General features: G+C 35.4%; 1 protein-coding gene across 2 annotated transcripts; it reads right to left on the reverse strand.

The window, feature by feature from the left end:
- Positions 1–843: 843 nt before the first annotated feature.
- Positions 844–22,464, reverse strand: LOC144446413 (programmed cell death protein 4-like). Of its 2 annotated transcripts, none has more exons than XM_078136171.1 (10): positions 22,022–22,464; positions 12,274–12,377; positions 11,521–11,637; positions 10,153–10,377; positions 8,419–8,516; positions 7,567–7,681; positions 6,473–6,580; positions 6,002–6,112; positions 5,159–5,298; positions 844–4,494 (listed from the first exon to the last, which is right to left on the reverse strand). In XM_078136171.1, the coding sequence occupies exons 1-10, from the start codon at positions 22,293–22,295 to the stop codon at positions 4,434–4,436; spliced, it is 1,353 nt and encodes a 450-aa protein (XP_077992297.1). In that variant the 5' UTR covers positions 22,296–22,464; the 3' UTR covers positions 844–4,433. The 2 variants fall into 2 exon arrangements, with proteins under 2 accessions (XP_077992297.1, XP_077992296.1); XM_078136170.1 differs by having other exon boundaries at positions 11,521–11,643.
- Positions 22,465–23,605: the final 1,141 nt, after the last annotated feature.

Below are 23,605 nucleotides of genomic sequence, written 5' to 3' on the forward strand. Positions count from 1 at the left end.
AAACCTTCATACCCTGGGCACACACCAAACTACACATCTAACCCTTCATACCCTGGACACACACCAAAATACACATCTAAACCTTCATATCCAGAACATACACCAAACTACACATCTAACCCTTCATACCCAGGACACACACCAAACTACCATTCATACCCTGGACACACACCAAAATACACATCTAACCCTTCATACCCTGGACACGCACCAAAATACACATCTAAACCTTCATATCCAGAACACACACCAAACTACACATCTAACCCTTCATACCCAGGACACACACTAAACTACACATCTAACCCTTCATACCCTGGACACACACCAAACTACACATCTAAACCTTCATACCCTGGACACACACCAAACTACACATCTAACCCTTCATACCCTGGACACACACCAAACTACACATCTAACCCTTCATACCATGGACACACACCAAACTACACATCTAACCCTTCATACCCTGGACACACACCAAACTACACATCTAACCCTTCATACCCTGGACACACACCAAACTACACATCTAAACCTTCATATCCAGAACACACACCAAACTACACATCTAACCCTTCATACCCAGGACACACACCAAACTACACATCTAACCCTTCATATCCAGAACACACACCAAACTACACATCTAACCCTTCATAGCCCCAACACACGACTGTACAAACCAAATTACACATTGAACATTTTATTACCTTGACACACACACACACACACACACACATTACCCATCACTATATTAGTCTGTAGTTATACTTGATGTGTGTGTGTGGGGGGGGGGGGACTGAAAGTATGTATGAACCAAACAATCTTAAATGTTTGTAAATTTTTATTTGAGGAGTAAACATTACACAAGCACAAAGATGTTATGGAAAATGTGGATATTGATACATTTTATTGGTAGGGTCACTACATAGCCTGCAGCCCCCTGTGGTGCAACATACTTTTAATAGTTTGTTCCTGCAAATCATTTTGACACAAATGAATATATGATGAACATGTATGTAAGCAGTTTTTCTGCTTCTTACACTTTCTTACAGTTTCTTTTCCAACACTGCTGCAAGGTTTCAAATACACTGGAAGCCAGATAATGACTACACTCTCAGAAAAAAGTAAAATTGAACAAATGTAACACTAAACATCATACAGTTTCTTGCAAGACCTTCAACAGATTTAGTTCAGATCATGGGAAACCTGCCACATCTGGGAAGTGGAAAAAATGTGCAGTGCAACAATACTTGCTATTGGATATGATCACAAATTTCATTTCTAAAAAAGAAAACCCATCAATGTGAGATCAAATAAAACTGTGCATAATAAGTGTCAACACCTGGACACTTGCTAAGGTCATTAAAGAACAAAGGGTTACTAGAGTAGCAGGTAGAAACCATACATGGTACAATATACAAAGACCAATGCTGCTTGAACTGTTAGAATATAAACTATTACATCACTGATTCAATATTACTTCCTCAGATTTCTCAAACCTAGACATTCAGATATTGGTGAATTAATCATTATCTTTTAGCAAAAATCTATGTAATGTGCTCTTTGATTAGTACTTGTAATGTTTGACTAGCCCTAGCATCACAAACTTCATGTTAATATTGAAGGTAAAGTCAGGAATTACGGAATTCCTAAATAAAACATTTGAATTTGAAGGTTGAAAGAAATAACAACATGCATATTTTTGTTTGTAATGTTCAAAAACTTGGTAATAGCTATACCATGTACGGTAAAGTTCATTCTAGCTGGGGAAGTTTGATCTTAAAAAGAAAATGCAGTTACAATAGGCAGTATAACAAGCATGGAAAATGAGACCCAATTTGAGTAGATGAGGGGATAAAATGTGGACCAAAAAATCAAATATAGCACTTGTAATATTGTATTAACCTAGTCTGCGTACAACAATAAAATGTTGTCAATACATCACTAGCTTACATTTTTAGTGAAATATGAAGTCTCTGTAACATTCAAATTAATGGTATATGAATAATATAGTAACATAGGAATACCATGTATACAGTATCCATCACTGTTTAAGTCCAATCCAGTTATATAAACATACTGAGATTTGTAGAAATAGAAGTAGACAGCACAGACACTCGCCACACAAATGAAATATTACCTGGTAGTTCATCTTAACTTTGTGCAGTAGGGAGTGTCTATGAAACATTTCATGCTTTGCCTCCATGTCTTAATGGGGGACAACAGCTATATGTGGTGAGCATATATATTATCATCACTTAGTCAGTACACTAGGATAACATCAAACTCATTAAATCATGTTAACTGATTGGCTTTGAGAAGATAAATACAGAGGTAGAAATCAAACAATAACCAGTAAACCTGAGTCTGTAAGGTATGCCATGACATGGTGCCCCCACACATTGGTCAGCCCCTCTCACACAGCAGGGCTGTGAAATCAGCGTAACACGACATATCTAAGTTACTGTCTATTGAGTGACTTGATCTGTGGCAACTGAACCCATATATGCAGTGCATCACACTAGGACAAACACATCATCATGGCGATTCCATTAACCACTCATCTTTGTATAAGCTTCCCTTATCAGTGTTGTTGTTAAGGGTGGTAAGTTGGCAAAATCTATCGGAGTTCCCCAGGTCTAACATTGAGGTTCCATACCAACACATGTGGTATAACTATGGAGATCTAGCCAATTTTAACCTTACTCCTCCTTCTGGTCCGAAACCTTACCAAAAACATTTTCTGATAAAGAATTATTCATGAGGCCAGAACACCTCAAATACAGATGGTGCATCACACAAATCAATCAGTTAATATTATTCTCAGGGTACATGATAACAATAAAATCTATTGCATGGGTAATACAAGATTGTGATGTCAAAGTTCAACATATCTTGGTGAAATGGCTGATAACAGATAACAAAATGCAAAGAATGAAACAGAGTGGAATGGTCAATAGAACAATGGTCTGAACAAACTATAGACATAGAATATTTTGTGTTTACTTCTCACAGACTGCTTTATGAGTAGTAAAATATATGCATCTCACCCTCTTTAATTTCCTTATCCATAAAACTATATCCAGAAAAGCTCTCTGTACAACAGAATCCACACAACTTTGACTATCAGAAAACCCAAGGTACTTATACAATATGATCTGAAAAAAACAATACCAGTAAATTTTTTCCTTCTTTCATTTATAATCTCATGGCACTTCCAAGTAAAACATACACAAAGATAATTTCAAGAAGTTTCTGCAGGTGAAAGTTACAAGTGTACACACTGTATTTGGTGGACGTGTGATCAAGTATTTGTGACTGGGTCATTCAGCGATTTATTCACTACTGGAAACAAGATCTTGTACAATAGTGCTTTACACTGAGATATGACTTTTATGTACTTTAACTCTGCCAAATTGAATACAATTAGTAGTCAAACTATCTCCTCTACACCACCTACCAATTTGATAAACACAGTTTTATTATTTAGAATATATAAGTCCTTTCTAAGAAATCTAAACATTTATTTGTTAGCAGACATTGGATAATATGCTTTACAATGTACTACTATATCTTCACATTTGTCTTTACAAACTTCATAATTTTGCCAAGAAAATAAAGATTTGACAACATAGAAGACATTTAGCTTAATAACTAAACAAATAGGGAAGTTTTTTTTGTTGGTAGTATTTTGCCGAAGACACATTTTGTAAATTTTTATTCAGTTATCAATTAAGTTTTGTTCTTTTTTCTTTTAAAATGTGTAATTTTTTTTGTATTTTGATCTATATAGTATATGTAAGTGTAACCCAACAAAAGAATATTTGACAAAAGGCCATTTCTTGCCATCTTTAATTTCTTTCTTTCTTGTGAACAGAGAAGCTGAAAGAGAAAGCAGTGACCAAGATCACAGAATCACTGTGCTTCAAGTAACAAGTACTAGTAATTGGTACAGTATAAGGTATCTATTGTAAAGCTAATGTAATGTTATGTACAATATTCAATGAATTATCAGCTGTAAGAACACAAGTTAACACAAGTTTTTCTTCATGATACAAGTAAGTACTGGTAACTATAGTTCATTGTTTTTATCAAAGTGGACCAACAAACCCAGTAAACAATTGATCACACGTCCATATACACTGTAAGGACATTGTAATTCAGGGCCCAAGTTTTAAATCTAGATTTCAGACCCATTTATATTGAATCAACAAATCAAAGACATGCAAGTGAATCCCTACTATCAAATTTACTTCTCTTGTCAGTATTTTCATTGTAAGTATCACAATATGTGACAGTTTTAAACTTGTTTTCAGCAAATTAAACACTTCCAAAGATGACACCCCAATACCAGTCTGTACCAGCAGTAACTTGAAACACTCATCAAAACACAAGGTGGGGGGTATGCGTTACCAATACTGTACTCAGAAAACAGACTCCTTAACCAAGCCTCCATCTCCTTCAGACACAAAGCGTTTACGACCCCTGTAAATCAATGCAGAAAGAAAAAGTAAAAATGTATACTTTTGGAGCAGAAATGTAGAAGAGTGGACTGACTGTATCATAGATTCACATTTGTGTTTCAGCTAGGGAGTTAGGATTCGGTCAGGCTACGAATAAGAGCAGGGTTAGACTCCCTAGCATACACCTTATTTGCATTGTAAGCAATGAGTGGACACTGCTTTATGCGAGTCTCCAAATTTTAGAGATATTTTCATGGTGCCAGATTTAAATACTGTTGTAATAACCAATATGATTAATCCTCTTTCTCCTAAAGGGGTGTTATTTGTAAACAACTAATTAATAGTCGGGAGAAAGAGGATTTATTCACACTGAAAGCTAAATATGTGTGAATATGTCCAAATCTACAGTTTACTAAACAAGTTTTTGAAGTACCAGTGTGTGAAATCTCAAGTGTTTGAAAATGTCATAGTTGTAGCAACGTATGAAAAGGCAATGCAATAACATGTAATTTGTATGTAACTGAAGGAATAACCCATGGGATGACCTGTACACCCTTTTACTGACTTTCAGCATTCATGTCACCTACACACCTAATCCAATTCATACCACTAGAGGGCACTGTTCACTCAGATGACATAAAAAATTCGATTTTTACATGTGTATCTTCCATCTTCTTTTTCCTTACCTTACTGGTACTCTGGCTCTCATCTTCTCGGACATTAATTCCTCAGTAACACAAATATCGGCAAAACGTTCCATTAGAGAGTAGGCAGAAGGCACATCCAGACAAATATCTGGGAGGGCATTAAATACACGCTGAAAACCCTGTAAATATCAACACACTCCTGTCAGTGCCACAAGACCATGTAAGAAAACTTCTACTAATGTCATGGTAGTTATAACTTATGATAATATTCTTTGCATACTGTTTGCACTTCTTTTGTATTGTATCACTGTGTGATAGAAATCTTTCCACCACCCAAGTCTAAAATAGACATCTATTTGTCATTAAAACAGTCTATAATTATTGTAAACACACAGTTCCGCTTGTTTGCCATACTGTGTTCTTGTATACTGCACCTTATAACTTACTACATGTAACATGTTCAATGTAACAGTAAGTACACTTGAACTTGCCAAACTCATAGATTAGCTTAGTGAATGGCAGCAAGGGTTGTCATTCTGATGTACTGTAAGTGTACATCTCAAAACAAACTATTCATAATTAGAGCAAATGTTTCAGGTCTGAAGTTGGCCATTATCTAGCTATAGTACTACTATAGCAACTACAAACCGCAATCTAGTACCAGCTGAAAAGAGTGACTAAAATTTAGGTCCATGCTATCACCCGAAACCCACTAGTTGGTATTTTATATTACCTGACAATGACCTTGCTTGGTCCTGTAGAAATGTTACCATACAGCTGTTAAACTTAGGTTTCTGCTATAACAGCTGATACCCAAAAATTGGAATATTGTATTACAGAACACTGTCCTTAATTTTACATTATAACTGTTTATTCACTTACCCTTACTAATTGATCCCATGTAACAATAACACTACTATACAAAGATTTCAAGAGCTTGGCTATGCTTTGGGCCGCCCTTTCACCTGTATCTTCAATCGCCATGACAATAGCCTACAAGTAAATAATGTCACATTATTGAGACAGTACTAGTAAATTATTTATCTGAAAAGTGACTCCATGGTTCGTTCCCTTAGCATAATAGTGTCCATAGGTCACTAACAAATCGGAAATAATATTGGCCACAGCCCAACAGTCCAATTTCTTTAATTCGAGTGTCAACAGCCGAGACAAAATGCTATTTGTGGTATATATGTATATACTATAGACATACATGTATATGGATAAAGGAATAATAGTTACCATACATGTAGCATTCACATGCCCACTACAGCTTACTCAAAGTTTACCTGAAGTCAGTTGAAATGACATTTATAACATTTGTTACACAACTGACAATTACTATACTCTCACCTCATATACCAGTTCATGGTGGAAATGCGGAACATCTAATTCCTGCAAGCAGCGCTCTACTTCTATAATATCCCCTGAGGAAAGATACTCCTTCAGAAGAAGTACCATCTGGAAGAGATAACAATGTCAGTGTCACTGGTGGTACAAGGGTGTGTGTGAATGTGTGTTTATCTAGGAATGTGTTAGTCTATCAGCTAGCCCTCGGATGTTCTTCCGATAAAATACGACACACAGCCGAACAACGCTATCGAGGATGGAACATCCGAGGTCTAGCGAATGTCATCAGGATATAAATAACTGCCAATCAGAGAACCGTATTAGCGACAAGCACAAACAGAGGACAATACTCAATAGCTAAATTTTCATGCATATTCATCTTAAGGAGGGGCTTGTATAAATAACCACCAATGCGTTAACTGAAATGTGTGAATGACAACGTCCACACACTCATCAAACTCACAATTACCATAAACCGATAAGCCATAGTAATGACTTAAATGTGTTTGTCAACACTTGCATGCAGAGATTCCCCGAGGTCATAGGTTATTGAATATATTAAAGTATATATATGCATAGATGGCCCAACCCACCACTCAATGTAATCTCAATGGAATGTCCGGTCTGAAAATGACATTCGCTAGACTGTTCGGGGCAGGCCCTCACATGCGAACTTCGTTCGCTTATAGTTATAGCATCGAAAGAAAGCCCGAACGTCTAGCAGCAAGACTAGGAATGTGTCTGCCTTTAAGTGTGTGTGTGTGTGTGTGTGTGTGTGTGTGTGTGTGTGGAGTGAGGCAGTATCTCCTAGATAAATTAGTTACCTAGTAGCTTCATGTTTTTATAACTCATTTGTATATCGACTAAACCACAATTTATCAACTATAAGAAGCCACTAAGTCTGTTAATGTACGACCAAATTACAACTAATCATACATAACTGATGGTATGGCTTGCATACATGTAGATGTCAAAAATTGGGTTTGCTACAATTAACCTCTGTAAAAGTCATCTTAGCTAGATTACTGTTATCATGCAAATGTGACTGGCTATGTGACAGTATACCCCTTTACTTGCCAAACTTCTTGCAACCTTACCTTTTTAATAAGGTATTTGACTGGCCTTATTCCACCTCCAACACCCCACACATTGTCAAGACGGACCATTCCATGCTTCATACTCAATAATGTATCTGCTTTGTTCAGAGCCAGCCTGTGGTAAGAAAACACAAAGAAAACAGTGAATGAAAAAATTGTACTAATCACTGTTGCAGTTTTAATCTAAATGCATTATAAAAGCAGATCTCTCCTTCTCTAACTAAGACCACAATATTCACCAACTTGTGGTTTTCCTATGTAATACTCAACTGGTAATGAATCACTGACAGTTTTTATCAAAGGACTGTTCAAAACCCCAACCACTATGCAGACTCCATAAAACATCATAGCTTTGTCTTATACTGTAAAATCTTTCATTACATAGTGTCTACATACCAAAGCTCAACATAAGGTACATTACTTGATGTATATGCCCAACATATCAATGACATACAATCAACATCAGACATACACTGCACATGTACATGTAGTTTAGATGTCATTCATGGCACCGAATCTCACTTTACGTCTAGTTCCTGTGATGAAATTTCAAATTCAACTCAAGTCACTCACATGGTCATTAACATCATGTCTTTATTAATCAGTCACAGAATTTTGCCAAATGATAAAGTAAGTGTTTATTGGGCAGTTATTAGTGTCAAAGTAGGGTTTATTTGACACTACTTATACATTGTTTACATCATTCCAACAGTTAAGAGTTTACTCATTTACATAACTTTTAGTTCATGGTTTCTCATTGAGCTAGACAGTGGTCAAGAGATGAGTTGATACCATTGGTAGCATCTAGACTACATCAGATAAGTACATGACATATGACATGAGTCCACTTACTGAGCATGGTCCGTGTCAACTTTCCCTTTGTAACTAGAGATAAATTTTGGAGGAAGACAATCATCTGCTACTGCACGTGCAATGAATTGTCCAACAATCTGAATGATAACAGACAACAATATCATGAAAGCATGTATATGCATAATATGGAATCAACAGGCATTGGTAGACTAAATATTTGTTACATTCACCCATTGCAGTATTTAGCATATGTTTTCTTTAGCTGCACCTTGGATCCTCAACCCTTTTTCACCACCAATTCCCACTATTGCGGGAATGCTCTAGGGCACCCACTAATTCACGCTATTGCGGGAACGCCAAAGTTCATTCACCTACCTCGCCGTTATGCTGTTTAATGGCAGCTATTGCTGCAAAAATTGCTGCCATAACTAGTTCCACAAATGTGTATTAGCCTTGTTTATCTCCACAGCCATTTTGAAAGCATGGCAGTGAACGATATCTGGAGTACGATCCAAATGACGAGCGATCAAAATTTTATGTGCGTTTTTCGCTCACAAAATCGAATTTCAACATGGCGGAAGTAATTAATGGCTCTCATAACATGGTCTACTATATAAATTATGTCATTTTCTTTGGATATTTCGACAGAATTTGACTCAAAATACATTGTTGAATACATGTATTTAGCTATGGGAACACATTCTACTTCTGTGTAAGTGCAGCATTAAATTCCTGCCAATGGCAGTTTATGGTTGAATTTTTGAACGTTCAAATTTATGCAATCTTGTGACCTGTGCCAATGCCCATGCTAACGTTCTGGAGGTAATTTTTGGCTATATCATGGATTATTTTGTTTTTTTCTTTTTGTTACCACTCAATAATTACTTTTATTTGTATTAGCTCAGTGTGCAGAGGTCAGTGGAGGAAACTTGCGCATGATATGGACAATCTTTTAATCGGATTTTTCGAATTTTGTTCATTTGTGATGTCAATAAATAAACAACCTATGTTTGTTTTATTAATATTGTATTACTTTAATCCATATTTCAGTTGTGTGTGTGTCATGTTTGAATGTATGTATGTATGTATGTATGTATGTATGTATGTATCTATTTGTAACTATGCTGTAGAAAATTTATTTTTTCATTCAAATGATACCTAATTTTTCAAAAACTCTAAGTATCTTTATATCAGTTTGATTACTTAACACTCACTCTCACATTATGTTAGTGAGGGGGCTGGTGGAGAACAAACAATCCCATGAAGCCACTGGTGGTGAAAGGGTTAAATTTTTCTCTCTGATATAATGACTTACTTGTAACAATAACATATACCCTGAAGAGTAATGAAATAATCTCTAGGTAAATGTATTTGTGTAGCTGCACCAAAAAACTAGTGCCTCAACGAGATTTCAACATACTGCTGTACTATATGTGGATAAAATCAACCCCTTATTATCATGTACAATGTTTCATCATTGGAATTTTAATCATTTTCAATGAATGAATTGTTGGTTGTCTGATCAAGAGATAATACTCCAGTAACATCTACTGTAACTTTAAGTAGTACAATGTATACAAGGTACTCAGATACTTTTCTAGGGTTCCCCATCACAAGTAGAGTTTGCTAGTTAAAACCTAAATGTCAATTTTATCAAATTTCCCTGTCTAGTAACTGAGTTTGTAAACCTCAGCAAAAATACTGAGAAAACAGAAAGACTGTCACCCCACCCCGGGGCATACATTCAATATGTAACATCTCACTTAAACTTACTTGAGGTGCATCTGGTGTATCCAATGATAAGTCCTCAAGGTCACCAAGAAGATTATCAAAGGCTGCTGCCATTTGTTCTTCTGTCACTATTCTTTTACCATATAGGTCAGAAATCAAGACAGACGTCATCTCTCTCTGTGCAGCTTTCTTCTCTAAAGCTATTGTAACAGCCAGTTTAGGTAATTCATGTCGCTGTTTCTCAATATTTATTTCTTCAAGGCATTCCTGGGTATATAAATTTAGTAATTGAAGACAGTGAATTAAAACAAAATAGAAACAAGGAAATAAACCTACATGTACATGTAGCTGTCATAATTACCAACTCTGTTTTTGGTATGTGTAAATGTCATCAAAAATTATAAGTTTGCTGGTATTAAGTGATATTCACTTCCCCTAAATACATGTAGCAAGCAAGCCATGCACATACATATGACAAAGTGAAGTTTAAGCTTGGTGCCACATTACACACACACAGACAGACAGACAGACAGACAGACAGACAGACAGACAGACAGAGACAGACAGACAGACAAAAGCAATAAATAATTCTTAATTCATCAGACATATTTAAAAATTACATATACCTGAATCCAGCACACATGATAGTATTTTACAAATGATGCACGGTGCATTGCTAATCATTGTAAGTACATCACTACATGTACATGGGTAGAACAATGCACTGTGTATTGCTATACATTGTAAGTATATCACTACATGTACATGGGTAGTACAATGCACTGTGTATTGCTATACATTGTAAGTATATCACTACATGTACATGGGTAGTACAATGCACTGTGTATTGCTATACATTGTAAGTATATCACTACATGTACATGGGTAGTACAATGCACTGTGTATTGCTATACATTGTAAGTATATCACTACATGTACATGGGTAGTACACTACACTGTGTATTGCTATACATTGTAAGTATATCACTACATGTACATGGGTAGTACACTACACTGTGTATTGCTATACATTGTAAGTATATCACTACATGTACATGGGTAGTACAATGCACTGTGTATTGTTATACATTGTAAGTACATCACTACATGTACATGGGTAGTACAATGCACTGTGTATTGCTATACATTGTAAGTATATCACTACATGTACATGGGTAGTACAATGCACTGTGTATTGCTATACATTGTAAGTATATCACTACATGTACATGGGTAGTACATGTACAGATCTCAAAATCTACTTATAATATATCATGGAATATACCATGGTGTATAACTAACTCTCCTATGTACATGTCCACACAATATACAAAATTTAATGTAAAGAGGCAACTATGTACATGTACATGTACCTGTGGTTAATCAACAAAACATAGTTTGTATACTCACAGCGACTTCTGAAGTATCTCCATGCTCAAAGTACTCTTGAATAATTGGTTCTACATAATCTGTTAACTCTTCTCCAGAGAGTGGTGGTGCAACATTAGAAAAATAGTTATCTTTCTTCTGGAACTGAAATATAAATATCATTCATGTAAACTTCATGTTCAACCCCCCCACAAACAAACAAACACACACACACACACACACATATGCACACACACATGCACGCACTACACAAACCTACATGTACAATGTCAACATTTTATGATACTAATACTGCAGGGCTATCAACCAATTGCTCTTTCATAATTTTTCACATTTGGTGTTTGATTTCTTTCTACCTGTACACAGACTTGAGAGTACTGTGTCAGAATTGTGTCTCTGTATAGACAAAGTCTCTTTATGGGTGAATCTAAAATGAAGTAAAGATACAAATGTACAAGCCTACATGTAGGAGTTAAAAGCATAATAAGTGTATTTATTATAACTAAGCTTAAGATTGCAAATGAGGAGGATTACTGTTATCCTCTTGATTCTATTATATTGATGCAGAGGTTAAACTTTTTAAAAAGGTTAAAATTCCAAAGGATGTTGTCACCAAAAATTATGTTTCACATAAAACACATGTACTGGTCTACAATGATACTACACTTACCATATACGTTACCTTATAAAAACACTGCTAAGACTAGAATTGGAGTAAAGAATGATGTACTACAACAGAATGTCTACAAATACTACAATATACCGTAATCTCACCTGTGTGTCTGAATCATAATTTGGATCCTTTTCATCATTGCACTCTCCTTCTTCGAAAATTTCTGACCCAGGTGCACCCCACGTCCCCTTACCACCAGCTCCACCTAAAATTAACAAAAACACTTGCTTACTATGTGATGCCTTATTTCATGTGTAATATATAAACACATGACACCCTCTCTCTCTCTCTCTCTCTCTCTCTCTCTCTCTCTCTCTCTCTCTCTCTCTCTCTCTCTCTCTCTCTCTCTCTCTCTCTCTCTCTCTCTCTCTCTCTCTCTCTCTCTCTCTCTCTCTCTCTCTCTCTCTCTCTCTCTCTCTCTCTCTCTCTCTCTCTCTCTCTCTCTCTCTCTCTCTCTCTCAAGAGTCAATGATTCATTTAACAATTTTATGGCTCTATTTGGTATTGTGTCATACAAACCTTTTTCACAAATAACCTATTTCACTACAGGGAGCATAGCTGAATTTACAACACATGCGCATACAGCTATTACACATACCCTGGAGAAATTTCAAACTGTAAAACCAATTTTCGTTGTGTATTGACGAGGGCATAAACCAATTTGATGTGTCAAAACAACTCCTTACAGTACATGTACCAATTACAAAATACAAAATGTACTAGTAAATTTCAATGTTGCTACAGGGAAGGAAAGAATTATATATTCACTTTCATTTATTTGTTTCCCTATGAAGTGTACATTTACAATGTGCAACATACATGTACTGTTGTTCATGCATATATAAGGACAGACTGTTTTTGTTATGGGTAGTACATTGATAAAATCTACACAAGTTCCCCAAGTACATGTACACGTATGGCCATATTAGTTCCTCATCAAAAATACACATACACAGTAGAAAGTATAGAATTCTATGCTACATATGTATGTTTTGTCATCTTTCCATCCTTTGTTACTGGGGTTTTCTTACATGCATGTAAGGCAGAACCACTGAAAATGTAGTGATCAACAATACAATAAATTAGTTCCACTGACATTACAAGTACATGTGGCTCAGATGTTTTTGGGGTATTTTCAATCAAGAACACCAGCCTAATTTCTCACATCCATGAAAGAAACCAAGTCTCCACTCCTTTGTCTCAATATACACATAATTATGTACATGTACATGTACTGTTCTAATCTCATATTCTGAAACTTGTAAGTTGTACATGTACATGTATGCAAGTTGAAGCACACATACATGACACATTTTCTATGATTTAATCAGATTCAACTGTCCAATCTTATCTCCTACATACATGTAAGCACACACACAGAAAGCCAACATAATCTTCTTATTCCCTTTGTTCCAGGCATTGACAATTTTAACAAAAATTTCATTTTGGGCTTGCAAATACTTTGTTTTCACTTCAAAGCTTCCATCCATTATACCATATACCACACCATCATAAATTACAGTAATTTACACCAAGAAAAGTCTTTTATTTTGTTTTGCAGGCAAGGCTGGTTTTATAGCTATCATTGGACATAGATCCTACTACCACATAAATCATTCTGAAATTAACAACCATGCCACTTACATGTACATGTAGGACCTTCAGTTTACTTTCAACAATAAATACCTATTTATAAATAGAACTGGTAAACACACTGCTATGCAGCGAAACAGTATCACTCATCAGTTTATTGCAAAATTGATATATCTCAATCTTTGAGGACTATATTTCATCTTGCATGTATTTCAAATCTAAATTACTTGCAAGTTTTACAACCATGTATCTGCTTCATAAAATCACAGTACCTGGATACTAACATGACATGTGTAAAGCACACAGAATAACTCATCTCCCATCCAATCTTAACCTAGATGTCAATAAACAGCTGAAATTTACCGAATCAAAATTAATTTGAACTATTAATATCACTTCAACTATGAATTGGTTTTCATTTTTAACAAATTCTTGTGAGCCCATTAATACATGTACATATACAAGTGAAAGTACATGTATACATGTACAATGTACATGAAAATGCATGCATGTCTACTAACTTCTGGCCAGATGCAGAGCTCAAAAATAGCAGTCATCCATGACATACAAAAATGTAGACTACTAAACATTTTCTAGACTTCCAAATTAGCAGTAGTTCAGGACACACAGACAGTGCACACATGCATCTAGACTACCAAATTAGCAGTAGTCCAGGACACATACACTACTAAACATTGTATCTACACTACCAAATTAGCAGTAGTCCAGGACACAGACTACTAAACATTGTATCTAGACTACCAAATTAGCAGTAGTCCAGGACACACAGACTACTAAACATTGTATCTACACTACCAAATTAGCAGTAGTCCAGGACACACAGACTACTAAACATTGTATCTACACTACCAAATTAGCAGTAGTCCAGGACACAGACTTCTAAACATTGTATCTACACTACCAAATTAGCAGTAGTCAAGGGCACATAGACCAGTACTAAACATTGTATCTAGACTACCAAATTACATGTAGCAATAGTCTAGGACACATAGACTACAATACTAAACATTGTATCTACATGTAGACTACCAAATTAGCAGTAGTCCAGGACACATAGACTGCTAAACATTGTATCTACACTACCAAATTAGCAGTAGTCCAGGACACATAGACTGCTAAACATTGTATCTAGACTACCAAATTAGCAGTAGTCCACCGTTGGGGCTAACAAAGGGAGTATTTAAAATAAAATCCCCCCCCCCCAACAGTTTTACAGTAGTTCCCCATCAAACTTAGACACAAAGTATATGATTCTAACTAAATCTGCTCCATTTTACCACCTTCCAAATAACTACATGTACAACCACTTCAACATACATGTATTAATAATGTAGTGAAAGCTGTTACTGATATTCTGTACATTATTTCTGATTTGGCATGTGATATGTTTGACCTTCAATTCTACTTATATATTCCTGTCATGCTTACTTAGCTAATACTAGAGCAGGTCAGTGACCGCTTTCTATCTGACCTTCTTTATGTAAAATGTACACATACAATGTGTATGTATATGTGTGTATACATTCATGGAGGACAGCAGCAAGGACAGGTCATTTTTAATTTCAATTTACACTTCAACCTTTTGCCATGTATCAGTGAATAACACTTTCTTGATATATGAGGTCACACTGTTGATAAACAAACAGCCTATGAATGTTGTTTTCTTCGCTGACTACAAAAGGTTAAAGGTGAACTATTTAGGAAACATTGTTTTGTTCATCTTCCAAAAACAGCTGACCATGCTTTCTGAATATTGTTTTCTGGTCAATAACTATTTTGTACCCTATAAAAAAGATAATAACTTAATGGTGTTAATAACAATACAACAATAAAATCACATTGCCTGGGTTATTTACATTTGCTTGGATGAAAATTGTTGAATTGCTAATATGTCTTTATTGTGTAGTGCGTGGACAAGAGGTTATAGTGTAAACCAAGAAATGAAATGTTCATTATTTTTATGATGCACCTTGGCAGTAATATTCTATATGTACTTGAGGTACTGACAACATGCATACCCTACAATTTACAAAACTGTTGACATGTAGATATATTGTAAGTCACAGATGGCAATTAAAAGCTTCAGTATTTTGTACTTTTTGTTTGCTTGTTGATAAACATGTAAAATTATGATTTCATTGGTCTATACTCTTTAACAACATGTACTATTGTGGGGCTTCAGGTATATGTAAACTACCTCATGGAGTATTGGCAAATACAAAATGTATACAATGTAAGGTCAAGGTTAAGGTCAATGACTTCCTATCAGGTTAGGGATATTGCTGATCCAATATCTACATCATTTCTCTAAAGGCACTGTACAGAAATGCCCGTGTGTCAATATGGCTAAATTTCATGTTACCATGTATACAGGTAATATTTCACTTTTTACTGTACATACATGTTACGTATATGCATTTAGGTCACATTACATGAACATTTACCTTTAATTTGTAATTATTCTGAATTCATCATCACTCAATGTTCATATACAGACAAGTACCGTAATACAAATGTACATACATCGTATTGTATGACTTGTCTGTACTTGGTCACAGACAAAAAAAATGAGGATTTCATTTATGTACAACATGTATACCAATATGAAGTGTTCGACATGACCATAAATGTATTTTGTATCACATGTTTAAATTTAGTAGAAAAAACTTATTGGCAATTTACTTTAGGCAAAAAAAAATTTGTTTCTGGTCAGCACACACATTATTTAAACACCCCCGCATCGGATCTTTTTTTATGTGCATTTGTCCAGCCCATGCAGTCAGCAGATCCGTGGAGAAACAAAAATAACCCTCCCTACTTCAGTGAACTTGAAGACAACTGCAGAGCCAATCATGAACAAGCAAATGACATCTGCCCCACATTACACTTGCTCAAAAGTACTACATAAAAAGAACAGTAACTGCCGTAAATAGTAGACTGAGTGACAGGTTTGTTGAGAATTTAAAAAAAAAAAACACTGAGTCGTTGCACCATTTTAGACCAACTGTCCAGACCAGAAACAATTCTTTTTTTGGCCTTATCTATATCTCCTTTCTCACACTTGGAGTGAAAGTAAATATAAGCATGTTGTCAATAGGAATAATTTCTCTCCTTACAAAAAAAAGCATGCTAAAAATCTTCCATGACTACACACTGAAAATAAATTCCACACCTTTTATTTCCCATCCCAAAATACAATGCTACTTTACCAATAAGGCCACGATAGCAAGATACCTGCTACTGTCACAGTAAAATATAATTTATTGTTTAGAGCACTACTCACCATCTTTGTTACATGTTTATCAAACCTATATCTTGGGGAAACACCATATGTTAGTAATGCAGCTGTTTGTTATACATGTAAATGTACAATGCTATCATTTGTCATACGAAATATCGTCATACACAATATATATACATTCATGTACAGTATGTATACAATGTTTGTGTTTACATTTGTATACCTGGCTTAAAGGTGTCACTGATAATATCAAAACACCATCAGACAACTTCATATGACATGTGACAAACTTTAATGACTTTGGAAGCCAATTCATTTGTACATGTGATAATTATGAACTTCAAAGTACGGTACCTTACTGTAATACTGTGTTGCTCAACTTGTAATTGTTTGTGTACAAACAAAATACCCATTTCTGGTCAAATTCATGACCAGAAGAGATAATGATAATGGCTGTGGCAGGTAAACAAATTTCATATCATTAACATGTTGATAGTATCACACTGTTGCAATATAATTCATACAAGACTTATAATTATATTATTGAAGCCACAAGAGTCACAAATATTTTGGTGTGGCTAGATCACCTTTTTTCTTACTGCATAGATAAAACTTGCTTACTCTAACTGCTCTGACATGCTAAATGGTTGGAGTTTTATCAATTTACATGTATATTCGGTCAAAATGACAAACGTAAAAGTTTTGCAGTTAATGACAATGTAATATTTAATATAAGTAAAACTACACAAACATGGACCTTCATGTAGCAGGATTGGGGTTAGCTAATAAAATAAAATTCTTGGCTCCAAAGTCATTGCACAAGCTTTAAACAGCAAATTTACATGTATGGTTCAACAAATATCTGTGCAAGTTTTACCAGATTCTAACCTTCTCTTACTGGGTTCCAAATCCTTAGTAAATTATCACAGCGTAATAATACTAATATGTTGGGGATTTGGTTTCATCAATGTTCCACAGAGTCCCGTGGCTAGCAACATAAATGACGCCACTACTTGGTGGGTGGAGCTTTCTGATTATACATGTTTGTCATTTTATGACATGTCTACATCATGTGCAAAGCCTGCTCTTTCCATATGGTTCAATCAATGTACAAGATTTACAGCATGCCAGGGTTGGGAGAATGTGTACATGGATTGTTTGCAGTACTGACCCCCAGGTTAAATCCATTCTGTACTTCAATACATTTGTTTTCTCCTTTGAGCATTTACTGCAAACACCCCCTTCAAGAACTTCACCATAACAACAAATAAAATAATTTACATATCAATAGTGATGTTTTCTGGACAACAGTACATCAGCTAAGTAATGCAAATCGTTCCTCTGCTAAAACAGGGGAGTTCTTAATTATACTACATGTTTTTACTGTAAGATGTGCCACAGCTGTAAACTAAAGTAAGGATTTAACAATATATACATAAGTTTCCTTGAGATAATAGTAATGGCAAAAGTTTCCAGAAATGAAAACTGATAATACTTATAGTTATACTCATACTGTGTAGTGATTAAAGTGTGTATGAAAGCATCCATAGAATGATAAATAATTTAAACACACTGTGTATCATCATTCTGGAGGTCAAGTTGTCTATTCTAAGAATAACCAATTTTCAGTTAAATACAACGTCTACCATGATTCTGAACAAGATGTGTTGAACTGTATTTTGTTGTCATTTTGTACAGGAACATGTAATGTAGCTTGGCAATGTATATTGTGGTGTAATGGAAGCCATGTATATGTACATATCTGACATCATGCAAGTGAAATACTTCCTCATATTAGAATATCTGTCACACCTGCATCAAGTGGACTCATACTGATATTCAGTGCTACAAACTAGTATTTATGTTTGGGGCATAACCTAGACAGTATGGCATTAAATGATGCATTGCAGGACAGAATGAACTACAGCTTTGACCTTTGAACTCTATGTATAAACCCAAACAATGCATGTACAGTAGTAAACAGATGGTAATATGCTGTTATGTGAAATGTGCTTTGCTTCCTATCAACACATACATGTACAATGTATACAGTGCTACAAATCATGTACAGACTAGCAGCTACCTCAGAAATATCTATAGTATAGACCATGGTTATACTTATTAACAAAATATAACGGAAAGGTGCCATTAGATTCTTTGACTCAAATAACTGTTTGCTAATTTGCATACAACTTACTGCTATGTTTGTTAAATAATTTTTTATCCTCTCAATACCCTTCCAGATAGATGCACTACTGTAGTTTTGCAATATCACTCTCACTACACTGCAACCACTACAGATCACCCTAAATAAAGCTCCCATCTAAAATGTGTTCAGGATCCAGGAGCACATTTTTAAACTTTTTTTTTTTGGTAGACAATATCCCTCACCTCTTTGAAAGTCGAGCATATCCTATATCACAGACTATACATTGTCGTCGTTCTCGATCCGATTAATGATTCCTCAGCGTTATTTTCAAGTGAAAATCGGTCTATATTCTCGATGTTTCAGCTAACTTTTAAGATTCTGCGGACATGTTGACTAATACTGCGCATGCTCCATGCACTGGCACAACATTGTAACAGACTGCCAAGTAGCACTCCCGTGTTGTGGTTTTGAGTATTTGTCGCCGTTTTGGACATTAAATTGAACTGATTGAAGTATTTACATAGTCAATTTTGGTATTGTAGCGAGGAATTGACTATTTTTAAGAGAAAAACCTGGAAGTAATTGCCAAGAGATTTTAGATTGGCCTTGCTGGTACAAGCTACATGTAGCGCATTATAAAAACTACTTGTGTTGCTTGCTGTGTTTCTGTGTGTGTGTGTGTGTGTGTGTGTGTGTGTGTGTGTGTGTGAAATGTAGACAGAAATGTAGCTTTGTTTTGGTTTGCAAAACCCGCAAGTGAAAAATTTCAACGAAAAATGGTGAGTCACAACAATATAAAATATGAAATAGAATTTAAAAAATGTAAAAAAAAAGCTACAATTATTTGCAGCTACCTTCCACAGTGTTTACAAAGTCTCTGTCAAAACTTGGTGATTCGTCATGATAATTTTTGATACATACAATGTACATACACCAATGACAGATCGGTACACTGTAACACACACACACACACACACACACACACACACACACACACACACACACAGCAAGCAACACAAGTAGTTTTTATAATACGCTACATGTAGCTAAAATATTTTGTTGTGTAATCCTTGCCACTTGAGTCCTATCAGCCATCCAGACTTGCTGCGCAGCCTTGTTCAATGTTGGGGTAACAAAAATCAATATTGACACTTTGTACACTTCATCTATACAATACCTACACAACAATATACATTCCACCCAACAAACTCCTTTCTTAATATTTAATGAAGAGTGTGTCTTGGACAAGTGGGACACCATGACAACTTTCTCCAATACTTTAATAAAGTTATCTACATTTTTTTGTGTAGTAGCAGTATCTATCAGTATTCTACACATGTGTTGTAATGTAAATGTATGCATGGACTAATGACAACATAGGTACCAATTGTTGAATATCCCTTTCATTGTTGTTCTATGCATGTGATGTCAATACAAATTATAAATACAACCTTGAAAACTGTAAACAGTGCTGATGCAACAATGGCCCTCCATCAACACCATCATGGTACTGCTATAGCTGGTTCTCAACATATTGCTCACTAGTGACTATAAACCAAGCTAAACTGTATTTAGAAAAGTAGACAGTGAATATGACATACACAATGAAATGAAATCCATTATACCCTGTAAACAATATTTAGAATATGGGATAAAGAACACCGAATTACCATACTGAATTGATAAACACAAACATCTGTTTGAATTGGTGTCATGACCTACTTGTTACTCTTGTTTACGTTTTTGCTGTTTATGTTTTGTTGACATATATGCTGATAGTCTCTATAGCAAGGATTCTAATCAGCACTGTACCACCAGATAAGACAAACTAAACAAGTTGTACTCTACAACCAAAAACCATCCCATCTCCCCACCAAGGCATGTCACAACAGGTTCTTGCTAATTTGCATTTTATCTTCCTGTTCCTATGTGTGTGATGTGAGTGTCACATGTTAATTTGTAAAACTCAATAACAAAGATGACTTGTAAAACCATAGACCGTCTTGGTGGAGGGTCTATGGTAAAACCTTATTATTTATACAAGTGGATATTCAGTTTTTGTGATTTTTTAATCAATTGTTGAGTGTAAATATAAGGTAGAAAGACAACAAAACAATATTAGATGATATAGATGCACACTGCACTGTAGATATCACTATCATTCTGAAATCCTCACAATAATACAGTAATATACTACAGTCGTAATAAAACTGACATAAATCATCTTGTCCATCCAATACATAATAAAATAAATTACTAGTAAAACTTATTCGAACAATGACTTGTTCCCCACGCCCGAAAAGAGGGCATTCCCCAGTGCAATGTATTTTTGTATCCGACGTAATACAATGTAAACACAGGAAGTTTCGACTTGTTGAAAAACTTGTACGATTTCCATACTGCGCCCATAATAAACATACAAGTGTTACACGCAGGTCGCAATCATCATGAATAAATGCAATGCATCTGACCTAGGAGACTTTAAAATTTACAAAGTCTAAACAATAGTTATATAATTTAGTTTGGAAGATTCATGACGATTTAACGTTGCACACCAAATATTGCACAGAACACTGCCTAGCAAAAACAAGGGATAGAGCGAACTATCTCATAGACCGCTACTAGCAAAAGAATTTTGCCTTCAATTATGTAACAACCACTGCAGTAGACGTGCGTTTTCAGCTCTACATGTCAAGATAATGTGCACAAACTGAAACGGAGCGAATAGTTGGCCATTTTGGAAGGCCATAATGAGCTGTTCTCGAAGGACGATCCATAAAAGTTTCAATGATATGCAAATTAGAATAACAAAAACGTGGACACATGCGATATGCGCTATGCTTACCCTTCTTTGGCAGTCCACGACCTTTTCCCATTCGAGATTTTCTCATATTTTTAGAGCCCCTTGTGACTTGCACCGTGCCATTAATTTGTTGCATCTCTTGACTAGGGCTTCGCTTGATCCTCCTCTTTGCTTTTCGTTTGATACGTCCGTCCTCAAATTTGCCTGTATCAATCTCCACGCCACCAACAACAATGTTGTTATTCTCCAGCGCCTCGCCATTTTGCTGATCCCCAGCAGCTGACTGCGAGTTGACAACTTCTCCCTCACTTGCCATGACTCTAAATTTCTCTGACAGAAATGGCCTCAATAATAAGTGAGAGAAAAATAAAACACTGGAGAAAACGAAATCCTGTTGGTTTGGTGGAGAACACTTTACACGAGGATAGGGTCGGTTGTTTCAACAAATTGCGCTGTCCCTGCTGTTCCCTGTCTACTTGTTTTGATTTTCTGCCTGACTGCTGGATCCCGTGATCACGATTCACCAATCACCACACAGAAAAGTTGCGCTATACCATAATAAATACAGGGGTGGTCAGATCATGTATTGATCAACTTTTAAATACTCGCTATGTGCCTTTAAAATATACCATTCATTTAAATCGATCTTTATATAAACATTTATATTGGAATGGTCTTCGATTGAACCTGATAGCAAGCAATAGGTGACGGTAAAAGTCCATTACCCTGTTCTTCTGCAGTTTGATGCTTGACACGCCACAATGACAAACGACCGTAAGCTGGTGACGTAATAATAATATGTAAACATAACTGTGAGTCACGCGACCTGTCCCGAGACAATGCAGTAGCCAAGCGTTCAGTTAAAGTGTCGTCTTGCTGAGGTTTTTTTTTGTAATTTATCCTTCATACTATTTTTACTGCTGAAATTAATAAAAAAATTTGCGTTGGAAGTTCGATGAAGTCAAGATTATATTTATGTGTTCGAATCGTCAGTGAGTAGCACGCGTTGTGTATCATGTGTATCACCAATCTGATTAAAATCTGATGTTACTGAGATAGGCTGGTATTCCTGTATTTACCTTTATTCCATCGTTATTGCGTCTTTTACGTGAGTTTTTTTTTCCTGGGCGAACGCCTTTCCAAGATTGGTGTATCACAGACACCGGCGTACACTTGAATCAAACTATGTATTTTATTTTTTTAAATGTATAGTAATAAATATTTTGTCGCATTCCTTAAAAAACCTTCTGAAATGTGCTTTTAATACTACTGCTAATTGTTTGCACATACACAACCTATAACATGTGATATAATTATCAGCAATTACAGTACACATCAATGTTTCTTTCTTTTCTTTCTTTCCTTTTCTTTATTTCTTTATTCGTTATTATTTATTTCTTTATTCGTTATTATTTATTTATTTATTTATTTATTTATTTATTTATTTATTTATTTATTTATTTATTTATTTATTTATTTATATGTTCATTTTGTTTTTGTTTGTTTGTTTGTCTGTCTGTCTGTCTGTCTGTCTGTCTGTCTGTCTGTCTGTCTGTCTGTCTATGTGTTTGTTTGTTTGTTTGTTTGTTTGTTTGTTTGTTTGTTTGTTTTCGTAAACAAAACTAA

This window comes from Glandiceps talaboti, chromosome 15, assembly GCF_964340395.1.
Source record: "Glandiceps talaboti chromosome 15, keGlaTala1.1, whole genome shotgun sequence".
NCBI lineage: Eukaryota > Metazoa > Hemichordata > Enteropneusta > Spengelidae > Glandiceps > Glandiceps talaboti.

Excerpts from the sequence above, each read along its gene's own strand:
- LOC144446413 (XM_078136170.1), bottom strand. The coding sequence starts at position 22,295 with ATGGCAAGTGAGGGAGAAGTTGTCAACTCGCAGTCAGCTGCTGGGGAT. Across the intron at positions 7,682-8,418 it reads GTTGACACGGACCATGCTCA|GCTGGCTCTGAACAAAGCAG; the intron begins GTAAGTGGACTC and ends TTCTTACCACAG. Across the intron at positions 6,581-7,566 it reads TCAAATACCTTATTAAAAAG|ATGGTACTTCTTCTGAAGGA; the intron begins GTAAGGTTGCAA and ends TATCTCTTCCAG.